General features: G+C 40.4%; 1 protein-coding gene across 6 annotated transcripts in view; it reads right to left on the bottom strand.

Annotated features, from left to right (window-relative positions):
• Positions 1–24,460, bottom strand: part of SYT14 (synaptotagmin 14) — a 79,314-nt gene that overhangs the window by 5,244 nt on the left and 49,610 nt on the right. For all 6 annotated transcript variants that reach the window (XM_065679313.1, XM_065679314.1, XM_065679312.1 and 3 more), the window contains 2 exons: positions 14,283–14,551; positions 11,954–12,403 (listed from right to left, as the gene is read on the bottom strand). In XM_065679313.1, the coding sequence (XP_065535385.1) occupies positions 11,954–12,403; positions 14,283–14,551 (719 nt within the window). The remainder of the gene's footprint in view (positions 1–11,953; positions 12,404–14,282; positions 14,552–24,460) is intronic.

The following is a 24,460-nucleotide window of genomic DNA, read 5'->3' as shown; positions in this document are numbered from 1 at the left end:
CTCAGAAAAGGGGTAATTTGGATCCACAGATTTTTCAAATACGGCTCGAAATGTTTGGGAATCTGGCAGCACTCTTCCAAGGAGTCACGATGGGTTTGTGAAGCGGATTCTTCCAGATTCCAAGTGTCTCCATCATTTCGAGCAACAGCTGACATGGGCACAAATCCTCATCAAGTTAACTTTAAAAGCAAGTAACTTCACCTGACGCATAAATCCCAAATGCATTACAGAATCTCAAATTACGGAAGACACGATACCTGCAAGAAGAAATTATGAACCTACAATAATATCCTTCACACTGACCTTTTAACTAGTTCTTCTCAATAGAGTATTTCCAAGAGGTTGGACAGAAGGTTCAGTAGCAACACAGTTCCTCATTAATAAACATTGTTGGTAGTAAATGTATTCTTACTACTAAAGACCCAGCTCAACAAAACTCCCTTAGGTCTCAAATTTGACTGTGACCATGCTGCAAGTCCACAAAAAAAGACATAACACAAAGTGAGCAGCTGGGTAATGCTCTCCCCAGCCAAAAACCTCAAAGGGCTTTGACATCTGTACCCAGAGAAGGTGATGACAGCACTCTTTCCTGATGGCGACTTACTTATACAGTTTACCGATGTCCGAATAGGGAGTCTGTCTAAATAGGTTTGTGACAGAGTTAAACTGGTCACAGTGGGTATAAGAATGACTTTAAAAATGCTAGAAACAGTAAATAGTAGATGAGTGATGACTGAGTGGGAATGAATCCTGAAGTGTACCTCGAAAGGAAGAGAAGTAGTTTCTGTGTGATTTAAGAGAGTAGGGGGGAAACAACTGAAAAATGAAACAAGTGTGATTTTACAAAGTTACTTAAGGATAGGCTAGGAATATCATTCCTTTCCAACAGAATCCTGAGTGGATGGACAAGGACAACACTATGTATGTTAAGGCCAGAGAAAACAATCTGACCAGCTGAATGGTGGGATGAAAACACCTAGGGGATGCTTCATATCTGTAAGCGGATGGAAATGCAACTCGGCCACTGTACCTTAGAGCTGCTGCACAGCAAGAATTGGTAGGTGCAGTCTTGATGGAAATCTGAAGAGAAGGGTGAACTTCAATACGTTGCTACAGCAGTTTCTAAACCAAAACATTTTGCCTTTTGAGACAGGTGGCAGGTTTGAAACAAGTAAAAGCATGTTGAATCCTTACTGTGTAATAAACTTGGGAACCTCCTTCCTACCAAATGCTGCGGTGACAAAAGTTTAATGGCATTAAAATAAAGCAACCAAATTCACTGAAGAAAGAATCTAAACAATATTTGTTTTCCATTTCACATAAAAAATACTCCAAGCCATTCAGTGTCATGCTGGTCTAAACATACTTTAAAGAATACTCTGCTTTTCTGTTATGAACTGGAAAATCCTAATAAGAAAAGAAAGCGAGACATTAAGAAGAAAAACAAAGCAGTGGGACGTGAAGCAGCTTGGAAGACAGGCTGATGTAACTGGGTAAACCCAGGGTTAAACGACATAAACCAACGTATAGTTTCTGTGTCTATGATAAGGTATGAAACAGAATTTGGGAGAAAGCAGGCAAAAGGCATGAAAAAAAAAAAGGGGGAAGGTGAGGTTGCATTTTGTCAGTTTTCTTTTGGAAGAAAACAGAAGAACTTAAGAGGAAGAAAAGGAGAAACAGGAATCAGGGAAGGTAAACAGTTGAAATCAGCAGGGCTCAGACCAATAACTGCAGAAAGTCTTTTCATTGCACAAAGTTAAAGTCAGGGATACTGAGTATTATCAGATGTCTTCTCAAAAGTATGTTCTCCAAGCGCAGAGTTAATTGCTCACATTGTGGAAATCCATTCATTGTTTTATGTAAGGCATTCCCTGATGATCATGACTATTGGTAAGTAGCCTGAGGTTAACTCTGTAAGGTGCATTAGAAATGATGCACTGAATGCCTGTTGAGAGGGTTTTTTTCCTGTTATTAGTCCAAATGCAAGAGGAGAGCTAACAAACTCAACAAGAAAAAGGTAAGACAAGAAGTTACATTTTTACCTGCTCAAAACGTAAGCTTCAAATTGAACCAAACTGTGAAACATTAACACTGGAATTGCTAATTGGTACAACACGAATATAAACTTAGCTACAGTGAAGCTTTCATCTCATGACAACATCACAGTGCAACCAGATGTTTTTCATCTCCTCACAGATCTGCATTCAATCTATCTGCAACTCTATCCGGAGCCCACTCTGATGCTGTAGCTTCATTGTGGGAAACAGAATATTTAGACCAAAAATTACTATTGTTTGAAATATTCTGTCTACCTCAGTTTATTTTTACAAGTCTTCCTTCTCTTCCTCTATAACACTGTGTCTATTTTAATAAGCAGGGGAAAAAAGAGACTAAGGTTCCCTAATTTTAAAAGCCTTTCAAAGGTCAGTGAAGCACCAAATAGCCCAGTAAAGCCTCAAACGCACAGTTTTAAGAACTCAGATGAGCTGTGAAGGTATTGATGATCTGGCCACAGTGCAAGGAACTGTCTCTTGAGTTTGTCTCCAGGATATTAATGCTAAATCTCCAACCTATCTTTGCCAATTTAGCCGTAACAACAACAAAAGCTATCAACAGTAAATACAAGTGAACAAATATTAAGCAAAGTCTATGGCAAATATTTGGTTCAAATACAGTAAATCATGCTTTTTCAGCTTTTCAATTGCCAACACAGAGCTTTGTGAAGAGGACCTAAACATTCCCCTTATACACCACAGGACAGCGCTTCGTTACAAAATCAGGTGGATTTCATTTGATCAACACTTACCAGAATCACTGCTTTTCACTGGATTATAAACGGAGTATGTGTTATTCTACAAAACCTTAGTTATTAATTCTCCAAGCAACTGTCATCCTTGGTGGCTTCTCTGCACATATTACGTGGGGAGGAAACATCACTTCCAAATACATATATAATAAAACCATTCCCATTAAGTGGTATTTGGGTTTCACATGTTCCTATTGTACAAAAGTTGGCAATCAAAAAAGAACACTCTTTTTTTCCCCCTAGCGCCAATGGAAGTGAACACACACAATACATCCTGTCAGACCTGAACCCCTAAGGATTTTCAATAATCTTTTCCTTTGCCTTCTTACCACATAGAGAATCCTCTATTTCCAACAATGATAATATATGTAAAATGCACTTATTTGTCTTCCTTCACCAAAATTCCATGGAAACAGGGCATTTGTTACTTACATATTCATGTCCTACTGTTATTTTTCTATAGACTGAAGTTCTGCTCCTAAACTCTGCTCTTGAGCCAACTGGAGTTAATCACAGGGAATAATGTGGCCATGCTCTGAGGGCAGTTAAAAGTTCACTTTCCTCAATGCACAGGTTAAAATCATGCCTCCACAGGCTTATGAAGCAAGACCCCATGATCTTTTCCCCATGGCTTTTCAAAATATACACAGGAAAGATGAAACCTTGCTGACAATCCTTCAGCAACAAAAATCTGATTCACAGCATGTTCCTTGTCAAAATGCCTCTCTCAAATTCTAAATGTTAATGTTATACCACTAAATCTCTTCAAGAACTTTTTTTGCACATTACTTTCTTCTGCTTCTGTACCAATACAACTGAGAGGTTAGGGAAGGAAATTTGAATCCCAGTAGGCAAAAGAGAGAACTGAATCCAGGTCTCCTGCATTTTAGATAAAAGTATTTCTCTCTCTTAATCACCAGTGCTGAACCCTGAAGCTACTGTTCCACTTTAAGGCAAAAGCTTGCTGAGGTGGTGAGAGCACCCAGGCACCAAACAGGCTCCAGACCAGCTCTTAGCCTGGAGCCCATCTTCTGCTCCTGCACTGCGAGCCAGGAAGGAGGAGAAGAACAAACCCAGAGGCTCCACATCCCTCATTAGTGGCTAAAGCACTCAATGCTTTCTAACAACATGTTTCAAAGCTACAATAACTTCTGGAAAAAAAAAAACCAAGATCATTCCTGGGAAAGAGAACTTAAACAACCTGAAGTCAGCCCTGAAAACACAGGGATGCGAAATCATTAGGAATATCAAAGAACAGAGCTCTATAATGTTGAATTCTGGCATCTAAATCCCACTTACATGCTATACTGGACACTTTGATGCTTTTGCAAAGATGTCAGCCTCAGGTCCTCATCGCTTCTGCTTCTGTTTCCACTAACGCACAGAAGAGCTGCAAGGATCGATACTCAAGCCAGTTCCTTATATTAAACAGCTGATATTCCTTTTATATGCTGATACCCACAAGGCGTATCAACTGTTTGTTTCTAAAGGTAGACCTCAAGGGTCACACCATCCTCAAATTAATATGAATCAATATTTCACATAACAAGGCCACAGCCTTCTTTAAATGACAATGCTCTGTCCAGACGGAGTTACTCCCTGTGTTCGTTAGAGAGATCAGTGGTAAATAATTTCACTTTTCTCTTCCATTATGCTCTTTCAAACTGGTTAAAAAGATTTAGTGATCAAATTAAACGACAAATTAAGTAACAGTTCTTATTACTAAGACTAATAATAACATTTAGGAAAGATGTTCCAATTAACAGAATGCACATTTAAGTAGAATGCACATTTTTATTCCTGTACTTAACACTTCACAGCATTGATGTCTAAGCCAAGTTAAATCACAGACATTCAAGGAAATATTCACGATTTTTTCCTTATGCAACTAGATTTTAGGAAACAAACAGATTTATTCCGGGGGGAATGGTGTGCTTTAAAAATTACCAGGATTTCCTAGTCACAAATTCAAATTTCAAACTCCTTAGCAAATAGATCCACTCTGTATTGATTTTACTCACATCCAGTATAGACTTATTCTGATTATTAAGCTATTATTAATGTAGTTGAAAATCAGATTAGCTGAAGCGCTACAAATTCCCATTTCTCATCAGAAGCTTCTGCTCTGACTTATTTTTTACTCTCGAGGGGAAAAAAGACTTCTGGATGCGGAATTTTACAAACCACGTTGTTTTCTCACAGATGAAACACGGGAAGATGGAGACAAAACGAAAAGTCATAATTCCTTAATTCACTACAATCAAAGGACCAAAACCTTAACAGTTCTATGCGCAGCTTTAATTTACTGTAGATACTGTCACGTACAAACCTATAAACCTTCCTTAGATACATGATGATACTAACCCCATTGTGAAGTAATTTAATATTAAGAATTAAAACCCTTGTGGGTTTTCTAAGAATAATGCAGTATTATTGAATCACGTTTGTTCTCAAACTTGAGGATACCAGAATTTAGTCATAAAACTAAAAACTTAAAAAATAATAAGTTTTCATAACAGTAAACCAAAATTCCACTTCTCTAAAGGATTTTGACCAAGTTCACAGCAAGGCTTCTGTGCTGCTTCCCATATTTCACGAGAATTTGCTATTAGCACTTTGTGTCGACAAGTTCTTAATATGATCAGCTCTGCACAACAAAACATTAAACCTCTATCGAAAGGGAAACATTTAAAGGGTTTTAGAACTTCTTCTTGACTGCACTTAAATGACTCTTTTGGCTTGCCTGCCTCATGACAAAAGATCATTCAGTAGTTTCATCGACTTCACGGGCTTGAAATTCGCAGAGCACACCCGAGCAGTAGGGGGGCAAACCTGGACATGAACGTACAAGGGAATTCACAGCATTTACAAAAGTGCCGGTTTTACATCACAAAAGTCTACCAGCTTTTTATACTGCCATGGGCAAGGAGGAAAAGAGGCCTTTTATTATTGCATTCTGTTTTCTGAGATAAGACATGTAGCATAAAGAAACATTCAAGCCCTAAAAGCTGTTAGATGTCTGTGCTGGCAATTTAGTTGAGAACATCTGACACAAAATGCAGACGTTTCAACCTGCACTCCTGAGGAAGCCACATTAACAGCTCCTACCCACACCCACTCCCCACCTCCCCCTCCCCTTACTCCTGTCAACCTTGTAAGACCACGGAGATGTTACTATGGGACAGCTTCCAAGGCCACGGACTTCTTTAAGTGACAATGTGCTGTCCAGACGCAGTTATTCTCTGTGCTTGTTGGAGAGATCAATGGCAAATAATTCCATTTTTCTCCCTTCTCTCTTAATTATGCTCTTTCAAGCTGGTTAAAGAGAAGATTCAGTGATCGAGCAGCAGGCATTAATTTATGAATAGTCAGTCTATGGACTGGTATTTGGTTGCATAAACATTCATGCAATTATTTTTCACTAATCCGTAACATTAAAGATACATTTATAATGCATTTGTCAGTGGAACTATTTGCGATTAACAGTTCACCCAGCTCTACTCTGATCTGCTGGTGGTGCCCCTTTTGATTTGTTCAGGTCATGTCTGATCTCCCAGTCCAAGAGGTTCAACAGGTGCTTGCAGCTGAAAGTGATCTGCTTCAGTTCTCAGAGCTATCACACACATCACAAAGAAGGGCAAGAGTTGGATTCTCCCAGTGCCAGCTGACAGCTGATTAACCCAAACCAAAAGACAGAGGCTGTGGAAGATGCTGCACAGACAATGAGAGCCAAGCCTGACAAGAGGCTAACTCCCTAAAACTAAAAGGATCCCTTGCGAAAGACAACCTATGAACAGAAATGCTTATCTGATATCAAATACAGGCTGCTTGAACATACAAAGGAAGTGATTTACAAAGGAAGTGAATATACAAAGGAAGACAAAGGTCCAGTTTAAAACTAATAATGCTAATGTTACGTTACACTGCAAAACCCATGAGAATGATCACCACCCAGTAAGTACATCAAAAACTAAGAAGTTCCACAAACACGTTATAAACCTTCAGAGTAATAACTTCATCTGTTTGTGCAATGTCTCTGGGTGGAATTTCCCCCATTGGAAATCAATGGGAGGAAACCGGTACACGGCTTTTGCGGAAGGGTGCTCAAACCTGCAAACAGAATGTTTCTGTGTTTTGCCTTTTTCTTGGGTTACTTGAAAGATAGTAACAAAAGTGAGAAGACATCTGTGCGTACACATGCATGCCAACAGTTCAGATTATTAACAAACAAAACAGTCAGGAAATCGAGTTAACTCTAAGGGAAACAGGTATTTCATCTGGATTCCTAAGTTAAAGGATATATCTCCACTGGAAGAGTTGATCGAGAAGGATTTAAACAGTCTGCAGCATTCAGAAGTGGAAATTTCATGCTAGTGGCAACCTTGAAAACCTTTACTTGTAACTACTACAAAGCCACTGTCGGGAAATTCACAGTATGCTTTTACAGTATGATTATCTTCCGTACTGCTCTTTAGAACTGCAGGCCAGGTTGGGAGAGCATACTTACACCACAGAGAATCACAGCCTGAGAATCTCACAGATACCTGAGGAAACTCTGGATTTTTCTAGTTTTATTTTATATTTTATATTATATTTTATATTTTTTATATTTAATTTTATATTTACATTTTATATTTTATTTTTTTAAGGTGATCAAAAGCAGACATATAATCCTAGCCAATGTTTGTCACCGATGGACTGGCTTTCTGAGGAAAGAGAGTATTGCTCAAGAGAGTTACTTTGATTTAATCTAGAACAGTTATTCACAGCCTCTCATTTGACTGGGGACATTTTGGAGACTGAAAAGCATCATCCTATGCTCCATACAGTAATATCATGTCTGAAACACAATGCAGAAACTAACACACACCAGGTGATAACCACTGCCCTCAGAATGGAGAGTACACACGTGTGTGGCCCAGAGTATTTTTATACATTCAAGTCAGAAAAGCCTTCACTGAGAAAACTGTAATTAAGATAATGCTCAGCCACTCTGGATATTTACAGTAAAGACATAGAAAATAATCCTTTATGCACTTATGATTGCCTGCACCACCCGTTCTTTGTTACGGGGAGCGCATCTGGAAGTTTGGTCTGTTACAAAGGGAGAATGTTACAGAAAGAAAGAAGATGACATTGACTTCTCCACTGTGAACGCCTTGTTACTGACAATACAACATGAACAATTCCTAGATTTGCGGAGCAGGAGGAAGAGGCATGCTGCGGTCATCCAAATTCCAAGATCTGGTACTTCCAAAACCAATCAAACCCCAAAACCCAGGATTGACTGCTGCTCCAAAAAAGCAGCCTCTGGGATGGTGAAGAGGATTACGCTAGTTTCTCTGCTCTTTTCCGAACAGCTTGCACTCAATAAACTGCTTATGTGTTTTTATAACCACTTCACACTGGAGGCTGTTGTTCACTGTCAGGAAAATTTCTTCAGATGAGAATGAAGAAGAACTGAAAACAGGCCCACAGAGACTTCCTGAAGAAAAATAAGCACCAAAATTGATTCTAAACTCCAAGACAAGCGAACAAAAATTTGTCTGCCATTGTACTAAAAGGAAAACGTCTCTGGAAGCATCTTCCTAAGCAAACTACACACATGCAAAACCACAACGCACACACCTTCTATGAACTTTGGATCCAATGGCTCATTTCTATCAAATCTAAGAGGGATATGGTCTCAGGTAACAGTGACATGCGCTTTGGCTAGCCCTTATTGATCCTGTTTGCTCCTCACTCAAACATATGCTGAACTTGGAAGACAGAGTGTGATAAACGTAAAGGAGCTGAGGAGGAATTCCCTGTTATGTGGGAGAACTGCAGATGGGCATAATAGCTGCTAATGCAAGACATTATACACAATGTAGGAAGGTGAGGAACAGGGTGACACCGAGTGAGGAAGGTTTCTGAATATACTTCTAAATTTGAAGCCATGTGTGGCTCTCAAACCTACTTAAGGAGCATACAAGTGCCACGTGCTCCCCACGACGTGCACTTGTCCACATTTTAACAACAACCAGAGTTGCGGGCCCCACTCCCGTGAGCATGCCACTGTGTTTGAAAGGCACTGAACTCCCTGGTCTGCCTCTAACCGCATTGCATTGTTCTAGCTTTAACCACACTGCCTTGTTTTAGCTTTAGCCACGCTGCTTTGTGTATGGCTTCAAGGTGTAACTGCAAAAATACTGAACTTTTATACTAAAATCTAATTCAGAATTTACAATGCACCCCGTGGTGGATTTTATAATTGTAAATATCCGTAAACAACTGGATCTCTCCAAACTGAAACAGGACTTACCTGCTCCTGTTAAATAACTCCTGCCTGGCACTTATGATGAGTTGGACATAAAGACTGTTGGCTTACTCCAGCAGAAGGACAGTTACAAAGGAGTATGACTGATGTGCATAAATAGACCCAGAGGCAAACACCTGAGAAGGGTAAGAACTAATGAAGCTCAAGGCCCATGCTGGCATAAGAACAAATGGTAAGAAATAGGCCGTGAAGAAATTCAGGTTAGAAATGAAACAACCTGATGTTTTCAGATGAAAACTTACAAGACGATGACCTGGCTGTTTGCAAGAACAAGGGGCTTGAATTCAAGTGAGCCAGGATGCCTTGCACTTCCAGTCATATATCCTAAAAACACAATGTACTTTAACACTTTTGCAAAATAACTATATGTTAAACCCTGTTATAAATCTGCTCATCAAAAAATATGATATAGGCTAGAAATAATAATAGAAAAATACCTATGAACCTGGATGTGAATGAATTTTCAGATGCCCCAAAATCCCCATGGATCCTCATTCAAGCTATCAAGATGATGAAGGTTCCTTTCCAGCAATAGGTAGGGCTAAGGTAGACCTGCGTAAACCCCATTACAGCAACAAACTTTGGAAGATCCTTTCACTTCTTACCAATATTCTTATTCTTTCCCCTCAAAAATGAGGGCAAAAAGAATGCAGACGTGTCATAGAATCACAGAATCATAGAATAGTTAGGGTTGGAGGGGACCTCAAGATCATCCAGTTCCAACCCCCTGCCATGGACAGGGACACCTCACACTAAACCATCCCATCCAAGGCTTCATCCAACCTGGCCTTGAACACCGCCAGGGATGGAGCACTCACAACCTCCCTGGGCAACCCATTCCAGTGTCTCAGCACCCTAACAGGAAAGAATTTCCTCCTTAGATCCAATCTAAACTTCCCCTGTTTCAGTTTGAACCCATCACCCCTTGTCCTGTCACTACAGTCCCTGATGAAGAGTCCCTCCCCAGCATCCCTATAGGCCCCCTTCAGGTACTGGAAGGCTGCTATGAGGTCTCCACGCAGCCTTCTCTTCTCCAGGCTGAACAGCCCCAACTTCCTCAGCCTGTCTCCATACGGGAGGTGCTCCAGTCCCCTGATCATCCTCGTGGCCTCCTCTGGACTTGTTCCAGCAGTTCCATGTCCTTTTTATGCTGAGGACACCAGAACTGCACACAATGCTCCAGGTGAGGTCTCACAAGAGCAGAGTAGAGGGGCAGGATCACCTCCTTCGACCTGCTGGTCACACTCCTTTTGATGCGGCCCAGGATACAATCCCTCACTATCACAGAACATAAATATCAACCTTATCTTTGATGCCTTCTGGAATTTGTTTTAAGTTTCCCTGCCACAGAAGCTCAAGAAAATAATTCAGAAGAATAAGCAGAGCATGTACAGGATATAGCAATCAGTCAACAGCCTGCCCCATTCATTGGCCTCTTTTGCTGACTTTGGTGAATTTTCCACAAGCATCTATTGACAACACACACAAATTTAGCAAGTACATTTGGAATATTCAATGGTTTGCTTCATGCAGTGCTTTTTTCCTAGCTGTGAAACCAGCAACCTCTGCATTAGGGGCATTCGCACTAGGCAAGTGAACCACTTCACCCTTGGAACACACTGATTTGTACTTCTTAAGGTATCATAAAAAAGCTGTTCTATTGTCAGTTGATCCTCTTTCAGATCCAAGTTTTAGTCTCAGCTTTTACTAATTCTAATGAATGGATTTTTAGGCATTAAAGAAAATGGCATTTTATTTTGAGTGCCTTTTGCAATACTCAGCTTCAACAAAATCAACATTACAACTGATCCAACCTTTTTGCATTGTTTTGCGTTATTTCACCTGAAAAAAACCCAAATTTCCTTTCTTTCCCTTCTCCCCTTTTATTGATATTTTAAAAACCCCACACAAAACACATACAATGCCAAAATAAGGCTGCCTTTGCTAAATCACCTTCTTTTCCCCTCAAAACTCAATTATTTAGCACATACGCAGCTCTTAAGCCATGAGCATCCAAGCAGTCCGACTGTAGGAAACCCTGACAACAACATCACAAACATCCCCTTCCTGGACAAAAGCATGCTTAAATATCGACAACAAAGAAAGGGGAGATGCTGATCACTGCCCAGATAGAGCTCTAAGTTTCTGAACAGTAATTCCAAAGTTTACCCATACTGTTGCTTTGCTTTATGAAAACGTTATATTATCTGCAAGGACAAAAGATGTTGTTCATCAGGTAGGCAGGGGTTTTTCAGCAAACAAAAATCCTTTTCAGTTTGAACTACTTCTCACACTATCACTCGCTTTAGAACCAGGAATCAATTATTTACAAGGTTCTAGTCTGAAGTTATTAAAAACAGCTCTGTGCTTTCAAAATCCCTCTTTCCTTTCTTGAATGGAAAACACCTATTGCAACCAAGATTTAATTGCAACACATGGAGCGCACTCACTAGCATGTTTTTTCCTCTTTCCCCTCTATCCTATTTTTGTTTTCCAATTGAAATGCTGCGGGTAGCAGAGTAAAGATTATGCTACTAAATACATATGTAATTGCATGTTGACATACATACATATATTCCCCACTACGTCCGGATTTATTGACTGGAAATTTCTAAGTAATTCAAAGGAAAAATACGGGAAGCTTTTGCAGGTGGAAAGTGAACGTACTTACAGAAGCTCTAAAGAAATTATCCTTGTGCTAATACAGTGCTATCACTGTTGAAGAAAATAGAGCAGATGTGATGACTCTATAAATATACACACTATTCTCCCAGAATTCAGGACACTGTACAGCACTGCATTCTCATTCTGCCTCATTTAATACTCACAGACAGACTGTAAGAAGGTTCCAGTATCACTGGCACTGACATCTTCCCTTGAAGATTCAATTTGGTTAAGTAAAAAACCTTTTCTCCCACAACCCTCTCCTTTTTCATGCGCCGTACGCTGTAGAGTCTGAAGCGAACCGCATAATTCCCAATCATCTCTGACTCCACGTGATTGAATTTGAATGTCTCTGTGAAGACAGGGCACGGTCCCCGCTGGATGCTGGTTTTCGCTCTCTGCTTCTTTATGGGGAGAAGAACTAGGTGTACTTGCCACGAGCTTCCACCTGTCCTGCTGTAAGTGGGAATGTCTGTGACAGCTGTCACTGTCACCAAAAGCTTCTGCTCCTGTGAGTCATAGTCAAAAGTCACATCCAGTGTGCCGTATTTAGCTACTGGCTCAGGATCAAAAGGTTTAGGAAGCTGTGAAGACGATCCTCGAGCTGACATATCCTGAAGAAGAGGAAGAAAAAAAAAATAGCCATTTATTTATTTATTGTATTCTATTATTAAATCTAGCATGGAAATACATGGCTTTCCCTAAGCAATATGAAGGGACTATGATCATCTTATTCTTTTCATACACTATGCACTTAAACACCGAGAGGAGACAGCCGACTAGCAGCCAAGAAAAATTCAAAAGCCTTTACCTGGCCAATACCAAAAGTCAGGAGCCAATCAGACAAAGCTCAGATTAAGCTGGGATCCACTTCTGATCTCTTCTCTCTGCCCAACATGTTGAAATGCATATACATTTGCTACAAGATAGAACTACCTCATTTCAGTGCCGGGATGCACACATTTGGAAGCGAACATTATCATTAGAGTGGTTTAAGAGCTGACTAGCGATTTGAGAGCACGGTGAGACCCAGCAACCAATACATGAACTCCAACACCTACTTGCACATGTGGCTCTTTTTGCACTCCACAAGCGTTCTATGAACGTGCCAAAAATTACCATGCTTTTCTTAATGTACTTTTACTGGAACCGTGTAAGATGCATCTGTCCTGAACACACCTCCTGAGCCTTCTGCAAACAGCATCAGCCCTAAAGCTGCCTTTCAAACTTAGAATTCAGAATGTTTATTGTCACTGCAAACTCTGAACAAAATACAGATGCCCTCCATTGTTACAACAGGTAGTTTGATAGTGATACTGAAACACGAAACACCTACAAGTGCAGGTCAACCTACTGTTCGTAAGCTATTCCAAGTATGTAAACCAAATGTATTTCCTGTGTATTATCAAAGATACACCGGTTCATGTACATGAACAGATATCATAATAAAACCTTCTGGATTAAAAAATGTCATGTTTTTATTTTAAACCAATCGCTACACTGCCGCTGGGATTTGTTCCTCTGAAAACTTTATTCTTCAAGTTGTTGAGTGGCTATAAAAAAAAAGCTGGCAGCATTCTCAGCTCTTATTGAGTATGCTTACATTAATGACTGGTGTGACACAAAACGGGAAGAACTGGGATTAGATTTGCTGCAATCTGTTAGGGTTTGAGGACCCTATGTACACACGTTTCTTCACCAGTAATGAAGATCATACAGATTCTGGTCCTAGCTCATCAGCAGGTACATACAGAGCGCTAGCTACTGGAGGAGGTTGCAGCTGCACCTTCCAGATGTTGCATCAAGACCCCAGGTATGCAACATCAGCTTCCCAAGAGGTCTACTAAAACAGAAACAACCGCTGACACATCAGGACTGAGCCCTAATATGCACTTCAAATCTTTAGGTAGAGGCAAAAGGCAAATGTGTAACAAAAAGAGCCTCTTCTGCACATGACATCACTAATGTAGCCTTACCATTGGTATCAGTGCAGAAACTGGCTGTTAAAAGACCTTTCAAGGAAACACATGTCAGAAAATATGATTTCCTCATAGTAAAAATAAATAGGTATATAAATAGCAGAGAAAAGGAAAATTAAGCGGACCAAATCTCTGTACTACCATTAACAATTTAAAAGAAGTCTTTGTAACGCTTCCTTCCCTCCCCCCCAAAAGACGTTTTACATTATGGGGTGTTCAGTTTGAAAGGTGTTAACAGACTATTTTTGTTGGGTTTTTTTTTATTCGGTGATTTGAAAAATCATGTGGAAGAAGAATAATTTTGACTACAGTCATTAGAGCGCGATGTAGCTTTCTGCCATACAGAAAACTATAAAGAACAAGCTGAAATCCTGTTTAATAATTTCTGACAAACTAAATGAATGAGGTGCAGTATCAGTGTTCATGTAACTGTGCAGTCATCTTTAGATAACAAAAGAGCTCTGAAAAGGTTACACTGCGTGATGCTTCAGAACACTCAGCTGGTTTTATTTACCTCTGGACTAAGGACAGCTGTGCTATCACTTGGTACATCCTCTTCGTATCCTTTGTTATGAAAGCTTTCTATTTCATGTCCTGTGCTTCCCTCACTTGGGCACTTATACGAACATCTTGGACTGTTGCTACACTGGGAGAATTCACATTTACTGTCTCCGACTTCCGAAGGCGTACACGAAAGATGAGGAGAACCACTATCATCCTGGTACGGAGGCGGCTGCAGTTCATCCAGCGGAGGTGTTCTTCTCATCCTCTGAATGCAGTTTGCTGAGAAGAAGTGAAAATTCTTTACTTACTTTCTGATTATTTACTGGTGAAACACGCCTGTGGAAAATGGTCACTGTAAATAGCTGGAGAGAGTGGTTAAAAAAACTATAAATGTCCTTTTTTTATGTATTTTACATTTCAAATGAGATAAAAAAATATTACCGAAACGTTTGTTAAAAGACGGAAATGAATGATCTCGCAGATGAAAGAGATGCAGATAAAAGCCAAGTATTAAGTACATGGATAGAGTGGATTTTGTAAAGCAGATATAAAATATAGCACAAATATGACATGACAAAACTTCTAGGCTTGAATTTCAGGGATGCTTACCTTGCAAAAACCTGTGGATCTCTCAAGTCAGATTCCGTGCAGGTGGAAGGTAGGATTAAGGACACAAAATGCACTCCCTAAGGCCATGATATCGAACTTCTGATTACCTCCCATGCAGTTGCTCACCCAGGGAGATATTAAATTAAACTCTGAAGGCAGATAAGGTCCCAATAAAGGCAGACAGAAGCATTTTTACACAAGTGAACTCTGCTCAGTGGTGAATTTAACAACTGAAGCAGTGTCTCAGATTCTTTATTACTTGTTAAGGAGAGCTAAAGCGTACATATCTGGTGTCTAGAAGTTAGACACCAGATCCAGTCACTAAAGACAGTGCAAAAGGGATCATGAGCAACCTTGTGCTTGGGATGAATACTTGATGCTGACCATCTTTGCTTCTCACACTAGACAGACAGAAACGTGATTACACATCTCCTCAGAAAATAAACTTGATGCATGGCTATGGATACAGAAAGTTAATTCAAAATAATTACATTTCCATTTTTGATCTCATATTGTGCTAGGCAGCATTATTATAATCTCATATTGTGCTATGCAGCAACACACAGCTGCTAGACTTGGGAGAAGACAGCAAGGCATGCAGTAGTTGAAATGAGAGGAGTACCAAGAACAGGTAAAAACCTGTATCACGTTTTGTGTACACCTTCTGTAGAGATTTTAATGAAGATTCCAATGCCCCTTGCACGCAGAATTACCTTACACACAAAAGTTCTAAAGCAACAATGTTTTCTGGTGTCAGACACATCACTTTCACCCACAGAAAAATCTGCCAAACAAGGAAGTTAACAAAAGTATCAACATCAGAACAACACAAGCTTTGATTTCAGATTCACCTAAGCATGAAAAAGATCTTCTTTCCCACATGAAAAAGGTGGTACGTTTTAGCTTCGTCATCAAATTTTTGTATATAGGATTGCCCTGTCTATGGTCCTAAATTCTCATCAAGGAAATAAACCTTTTCACTGCTTCAGGGGCAACTGCCAGTTGTTCAACCTGTCACATAAACAGAGTAGGCTTAAGAGCTACTCTTTATGGAACAAGGCTGGAAAGGCAGTAGTGTGGCTCTCTCAAGAAACAGTCTAAGGCTCCCTTTTGTTCTCCTTTCCTTTGGAACTCTGGGCTGTATCCAACTGTGGATATACTGGAACATTTCACATCAGCTGGGATGATGGAAACCCAAACCAGCATTGTTTCACTGCATACTGTCCATGGGAAGGAAATCCAAGTACATTGGCTAGAAGGGAGACAACATGCACTGCAGATCCCCAGGGCTCGGCAACCGAAGGACAGTTTATTATGGAGCATATCTACTGCATGGATAAATATATAAGTAGGGAATGCAGGGCTTCTCTCTCTTTCACTGGGCTCCTAACGGAACCCCTGTTAGCTTTAGTTAAGGCAAATCAGTAAGTAAAACACTCTTACAGATGACACTGCTGTCAAGAATCCTCTCTTCTTTGATAGACCCATCAGAGCCAGCCTGCCATTTAGAGCGAGTCCAAATTACTATTACAGTGCACCTGTAAAAGGTCTTCTGCTGATACCTAGCCCAGTACCACTAACTCTTGAAACTCCAGTTCCAAGGCTGGAAAGGAAAGCAGAGCAGGCAGGGGATCCTATACTTGAAACTTAGTCATCAGTCTAGCAGATACACAGAAAACCTTGAATACAAAATAGAGTGAAATGGGGCAGTCAGCATCTTGAAATCGCCAGGCAGCAATGGTGAGAAAGCTTTATTTACAAAACAGAGACAGATGGGAAAGCACTTGGGTTTGGGGTTTTTGCTAAGGTTTTCTTGTTAGTTTTTTGTATTAGATAACTCGTGCCTATGAAACTAGGGAGACAATTGCTACTTTAATCATAATAATCTCCTTTGACTCTCTACACCATGAAAACAGGACTTCCTTTTCGTAATTTCTATAATGAAATACCCTAGCAAATTTACAGCAACAACATTTCTGCTCGTTGCAGCTAAAAGGCAACAAACAGCATTAAATGAGACAGTAACCACCATGTAGGAGCTCTGTAGTTTCTTTCTTTTCACCTGCAGTCAAGGCTGCGAAGACGTTTAAATTCCCAGCTTTTTGCACAATCTAACACAATGAAAGCATGTCTGGGTAACTATCAACACCATTATTGTCTTACAGGAGTAAATAAATGATGGTGTGACTCACTTTTTTCACTTTGATGAACTCCATTATATGTCCCTATGGGAAAACCGCACAGGCTGTGTGGCAGAAAAGGTACTTTTAATGTAGGTGGGAGAAAAGTGAAGAAAATTCTTATTCACCAGCCGTGATTCCAAAGCCCCAGAACAAACCGAAACACTGGGGCAGGGTTTAACTGTTCCATTTGGAAAGCTGAGTTGACCAAACAAAGCAGGTAAACTCTTAAACCAAACAGCCCGGTTTATCGATCTAAGGACACCCCTGCCTAAACAAGTAGAAAATGGTTTTGAACACTGTTTATGTAAGAAGATATCAAAGTTGAATGCATAAAAATACACAACCCCTGCTAAAGCATGCTGGCCTAAGTGACTGTATTGGAGAAAAACGCTTGGAGCTGAAAGGAAAGCATGTTCTGAAGCATTAGCACGTCTAATAACATACCTTGCACCATTCATTTAAGGTGCAAAATTAGACACAACTACACTTGCATGTACTTGCACACTGACAAAGCCAAAGAATACACTCCAAAGACCACTGAATGTGCTAATAACAACTGCTAAAGAGTTCCTCTCATCTAGCAAATGGTTACAATGAAAATCTAAAATGAATTGTTGCATCATTTCTCTGCAGGTTTCCCAAGAAACTTCCCACTCTCAAACCAGATAGAAAATACGTTTTGACCATTCCCCCAATTAAATTAATCATATTCAATTACCATCCCAGTCTGGACTACACAAAACCAAGCCTGGAAGTAATAAGCACAGAGAAGCCAAACTGGGTTTAGTCTGAGGTTCCTCCCAGCCAGCAAATGCCAGAACAGAGGAAAGACAAATTAGAAAGAAAGATCCCACATTCAGTTTTCTACCCAAAGGATGTGAAACGCCTTTGTAGTCTCATAATGTATTGTTATTAAACTAAGTTGTTTAGCAACAAGTATTTAATAAACTCTAAATTGAGAATCCAGTTTACTGCTGTCAGGCAGATTTGAATACTCGATCTGTTATGGGTTAACTGCTTTAGTTTGAATTTTCACCCTTCTTCAGTGGGCTAGGAAAACACTCATATAGCGCTAGTAGTAAAGTCCTTGCTGAAGAAACCAGAACTATAAGTGAAATACGAGACAAACACAAGCAGATTAGCACCTTGCTGGTATGCTCAGAAATTACAGCATGGAAACTGTCATTAGCACATTTCAGTCAGGAGTAAATAAACACCTTCTCTTCACGGCTGTTTGTTAAACAATGAAGATTAATCTGTTTTCCCAAGTCCCTGCACTGATTGAAAGCCCAGTGGAGGTGACACACATCTCGCCATCAACCTCAGGGGACTGCCAGTGAGATCTGACATAGCAGCCTAGGCCAATACATGCATTCCTGGAACATACAATTGGTAACTATGAAGAAAATACACAAATTTTTCTAGTCATTTTTCTGAATGGAATCACAGTTTAAAGAGAAAGCCAGGCTGAGAACATTGGGGCTGTTCAGCCTGGAGAAGAGAAGCTGTGTGGAGACCTCAGAGCAGCTTCCAGTGTCTGAAGGGGGCTACAAGGATGCTGGAGAGGGACTCTTCATCAGGGACTGCAGCGACAGGACAAGGGGTGATGGGTTCAAACTGAAACAGGGCAAGTTCAGGTTAGATCTAAGGCAGAAGCTCTTCCCTGTGAGGGTGCCGAGGTGCTGGTACAGGGTGCCCAAGAAAGTGGTAAATGCTCCATCCCTGGCAGCGTTCAAGGCCAGGTTGGACAGAACCTTCAGTGGCATGGTCTGGAGTGAAGTGTCCCTGCCTGTGGCAGTAGGTTGGAACTGGATGATCTTAAGGTCCTTTCAATCCAAAGCATTCTATCATTCTATGATTCTATTCGAACTTTCTGCTTCCGGTGCTCCTCATTTCCCCTCTCCATCCTGGTCCCCTGTGGACCACACTAGCTAGGCTATACCACATTGCACCACAAAGCTGGTAATGTTACTTTCCACGTTTACAGTGTTTAGACTTCGATATTTTGATCGATTTTCCCAAAGGTTCTCAGCAGCACAAACCCAGCTTTCTTTAGCCTGTATTTCCTGAGTCATTCCAAGACCATCCATCTCAACGTATGGGAAAATAAACTATCCTTTTAGTTTCAATTACCCTCTCTCAGCAGCAGTAATTAACGCTTTTGCAACTTAGACTTTCTTATATATATATATATATGGTTATATATATATATATAAGATATATATATATGGCTTATATATATATGGCTATATATATATATATGGCTATATATATATATATATGGTTTCTTTAAATATTCATACTATTGTGGGAAGCAACAAAACTTCTTTGGCAATCTGGTTTCCAGGTCCTTTAAAGCAAATAATCACTAAATAAATCATTTTAGCAAGTCTTATTCTGTAATTATCAGAGTATCTTCATACTCCAACAGTACCTTTTCATCCTCTAATAGATCTCCACATACACTAATGCTTCCTAATTATTTCTGTTTTAAACCTAATGCAAACTTTGAGTTTTCGAGCCTTCAAGGGGCTCTATGTAAATGTTAAAGACAATTTAAATAAAACATAAAATGAAACACGTTTAAAAATTAAAGAAACCTTGCTTGTTCTGAATGATTAAAGACCCTTCGAGATTCCCGATCTGCGCAGCCCAAATGGAATTTTCATGTTTGAACTTTTCTACTATCTAAAAATATGACGCTGACTGAATTAGCCCACATTACGAGGCGTATAAAATACAAACATTAAATATTGAATGAAACCTCGGGGCTCTCCTTCCTTTCAAATGAAAAGCTTACATGCATCTTTGTGAGGGGAAAAAAAAAAAAACACACCATATTATTTCACAAATAGAACAAATTATCTGGGCATTATTCCACTTTTCCAAGAGTTATGACACAAGCCTTGCTTAACGAAAGAAAGGGAATATAGGAATCATAGAATAGTTTCGGTTGGAAAGGACCTCAAGATCATCCAGTTCCAACCCCCCTGCCATGGGCAGGGACACCTCACACTAAACCATCCCACCCAAGGCTTCATCCAACCTGGCCTTGAACACTGCCAGGGATGGAGCACTCACAACCTCCCTGGGCAACCGATTCCAGTGCCTCAGCACCCTAACAGGAAAGAATTTCCTCCTTAGATCCAATCTAAACTTCCCCTGTTTCAGTTTTAACCCGTTACCCCTTGTCCTGTCACTGCAGTCCCTGACGAAGAGTCCCTCCCCAGCATCCATATAGGCCCCCGTATGGGGTTGTTATGAACAACAGAAAAACACCTTAAATGAATGTTCTTTTTGGATTTGCCACGTTTTAGACTTCCAAGTAACAGCTCAACTCTTTTCTACATTAAGCAACTCGCCAGTAAAGACAAAAAGTAATCATATCTCTGTTTTATTCTTAGCATTATTTGCAGTTTGGGTTTTTTCTTTTCACTAAAAAACACTTCTCTTTGGTTTCCTAATATTTACAAAATTCCACATACTCTGAGCTTAATCCCAGACCTGTGGAAATCTAAACAGCACTGTTGTCATTTCCATCTGACTTCACAGGGAGCTTTGAGCACTGCGTTTTCCTCACCTTCTCAGGTTAATTCTACTGGTCATTCATGCAAGAGAAACGTTCTCTTTTGTTCTGGTTTTGGGCATTTGTTTTCTAATAAAACTAATACAAGAAATACTGAATTATCTCTGTGTCCAGTCCTTAAAGCTTCCATTTTCTTTCTCAGGAAAGGTCTAAAATCAACTGAAGCTAGCGATGCTCGTGCAGTGATTTTGCAGTTCGTTTGCTTCCCGTTGACACCAGGGGCCTGCACAACCACAGCTTTCCAAAAGAAATTTGCCTTTTCCTGCACTTAGGAGAGCACTTCCCATTTGCAAGAATTTATGGTCTGTTTTACAGAGCAATACAGAAAAGCACCGCACTGGTGAGAAATTCCAAGCTTTCGCGTTCCAAAATGAGCCCAAATTAGAACATTTAAACTACAAATACATTATTAAAGCATTATAGCGAACTAACTGTCAAAGACAAGTCTTTTGTTTCCTTCCCAAATATTTTGGTCGTCTTCAAATGAAAATTACACATTAGCATCTCTTGAATTCAATTTCTTTCAGTTTAAGGATCGTTCTCTGCTTCCTTGTACGTTTCTCCTAATTTGGATAGGAAGGAATTGTGCTACCTGGTTCTGGATTTATACTTCCCACCTGCACAAAATAAATCTAAATACTGCTGGAATGTTTAATCTCTTATTGATGCAAATATCAATCAATCGAGCCTTCCAGAACGTACAAGCAGACTTCAGAAACCCCTTCTCTGAGAGTACCTCTGGCTCTAAAGCTTTTTGGAAGCCTTCATCTTTACAAAGTGAAACTGTACAGCTGTTTGCTTTCACTTCCATTATTTTGTTTCCTTAGGTAAAACATTTGTACTAAGTGTATTCATTCAACTTCTTGGGGAGAAAAACTTCTTTTCTGTTCCAGTCAGATGCTGGTTTCACCTTTACTGCTTATAAGCACCCAACTTTCCTTTACGCTACTTTTCAAATCATAGAATCATAGAGTCAACCAGGTTGGAAAAGCCCTTTCAGCTCACCCAGTCCAACCATTCCCAGCACTGCCCAGGCCACCCCTGCCCCATGGCACTGAGGCCTCGTCTCCATGGGGTGTGAACACTTGCAGGGCCGGTGCCTGCAGCCCTGCCCTGGGCAGCCTGTTCCAATGCCTGAGCACCCTCTGGGGCAGGAATTGCTCCTCAGCTCCATCTAAACCTGCCCTGGGGCAGCTTGAGGCCGGTTCCTCTTGTCCCATCCCTTGTTCCTTGGGAGCAGAGCCCAGCCCCTCTTGGCTCCATCCTCCTGTCAGGCACTTGTAGGGAGCCATCAGGTCCCCCCTGAGCCTTCTCTTCTCCAGCCTGAACCCCCCAGGTCCCTCAGCCGTTCCCCATCACCGCTGTGCTCCAGGCCCTGCACCAGCTCCTCAATGTCGCTCCTGCAGTGAGGGGCCCACTATGTTGGCTAACTTCATAAATGAACAGGTATTCCTTTGCATCTCTGTTCACTGCTCATTCCGTCCATGTTATCACAACTGTTATAAAAATATCACTTTGAAAAGACAGTCAGTTAAATTAATTCATAGAATCTTCCTTTTTGTTTCCCCCTTCTCTCTTAAAATGCACTTGAAGTCCTGCTTGCTGAAGCTGATTGACAACCGGCTTTGAAATCTTAAGAGTGTCTTGGTGACAAGGAAATGCCTTTTATCGTCTCTGTGAAAATTCGCCCAAATTTGACTATCGCACCAGCATTTACAGGTGCCTAACAGAAACTGAGAGCTGATCAGCTACAAGCTTTGAAAGCTGCCCACTGTAAACCATCCCGGGCCTCAAGAATCCCCATTTCTCATCAGCATGCGTGCACCAGCATCCCCTCATACCTCTGGACAGCAGCAGGTAGATGTGGGCTTAGGAAATACTTCCCTGTTATTGCTATGCTTCATTTAAGTACAATTCTCATTTTCAATTGCTGTTGCAAATTCCAGGTCAGTTTACTCCTAGTACAGCTGCAGCATTAAGCACAGGAATCGAGCAGCAGGATAAGTGCTGAAAGGGTGAAAAAGATCCCACAGAGGTCTAGAATCAGTTCTCAGTGAAGCATTGTAACGCACAGCTAATACTCCTGTAATGTTCCTGCTCTCATTCTATTTGGTCTCACATGAGAAAGGCAAGAATGGTTAGAAAGCAAGAGGAATGTGTTACGTGTATAATTTTCTTGAACATTTCATATTTTGCAGCTCATTTCAGGCCCATTTCTTTTTCTTTTTTGACAAAAAAGAAAAAAGAATACAAAGTTTTCTAAGCAATACAGGAACCCCCTCTAAGATCTCAATAATTGTTCATTCGATGATATAAACAAGCTCCATTCAGCAGTATAAACTGCACTTAAATGCGTTGCTTAACTATTAGAATGCCATTGTTCCTTTTCCCATTGTTACTTTAAATAAGATACAATTACTTCCTTTTAGTAAGAACTCCTTCTGCAACTTAAATGCAATAACTTCACCATCCCCTAAGAACAGCTGCAGTTTGTCATTTTGATCAAAACCATTATGTAAAGTTCCCTGGTATTTTAGCTACTTATTACTACCCTAGCTGGTGAAAATGAACCAGGAAAGATATTTTCCATCAAGAACTGCTTCCAGAACAGGAACACAAGGCTTGCTTTGATCCCTTTGCCTCATTTTCACAGCAATTTCAAGGGATGCTCTGCTGGAGTGAGTCACTAACACAGAGCAGCACAATGCATAATGGTTTTTGGTAGGGCATGGGTTAAATTTTCCGCCCATCTTAAGATATTGCTATGCTCCCAGGTTGGTATCATGTAACAGTTGATCCATGTAAGTGAAATATATATTATGGTGAATAACAGTACGACCATCATAGCAGAAGTTAACGTGTTCAGCATTTTACAGATGGAGAACTAGAGTACAGGTTTAAGTAAGACGTAAAGATTGGTGCGAACCTAGCTCAGAAGTGCTCATGATCACAATAAGCTTCCAATGCAGTGTGGAACTAAACCCAAGCCTTTAGATCAGTACCCTAGCCGTTTCTCCTGGGGTTTATTCTTACTTCTTATGTTTACTTCAAGCCTTTTAAATGATTATTAATCTAAAATTCACCTGAATTGTGTACCACCACCAACATGGAAACCTCCAAGAAACTAGCTTCTTAAGATATACCCCCCCAGAATTTTCCATTAGCATCAGCTCTGTAGTGGAAGAGAAGGAAAAGAAAACAAAAAATACAATATTAGGGTGGGGGGAAAAAAGTAAAGGGAAGCAGAAAAACAACACCCAAACCAAAATCAAAACCCAACTGCACGCAAAAAACCCAACAAAACACAACCGAAAAGGTGAAAGGACAAAGCAGAGGCAATGATTCAGAAAGAAGTGATAGGTTGGTGGTAAATGAACAAAGGAAAGAACTGAAGGGAGAGAAGTTCGGTAGATCTGCATGGGAAATGAGAAGAGCGAAGAGAGGACTAAAGAACAGACAAGCTGCAAAAGGAGAAATTGCAAACAGCTAAAATAACAAAGCAAAAACGTCGGAAGAAGGAAGGTGAAGGAATGGGAAAAATAGAACTATACGTGACACGCCAAGAAGTGGTTCAGAGCTGAGAAAAACCACAGTGTCAACAGAGCAAAGACATGAAGAGAGACACCGGTGATATCTGAGGGGTGGGAATAGCCGTATTTGTAGGTGAAAATCCGCACAACCTAGAGAACACAGCTAGTGACATCCCAGGAGAGGCAAGACAGTTCTCAGAACAAGCACTTATTTTTGTGTTTCTATTTTAGACCTATTACTCTTTTTCTTTTTGAGTGGGGAGACAGTGGTAATTATTTG

The sequence above is a fragment of the Lathamus discolor genome, chromosome 5 (genome assembly GCF_037157495.1).
Source record: "Lathamus discolor isolate bLatDis1 chromosome 5, bLatDis1.hap1, whole genome shotgun sequence".
NCBI lineage: Eukaryota > Metazoa > Chordata > Aves > Psittaciformes > Psittacidae > Lathamus > Lathamus discolor.
The sequence above is the reverse complement of the archived record's forward strand: the minus strand, read 5'-3'. Positions and strand labels throughout refer to the sequence as shown.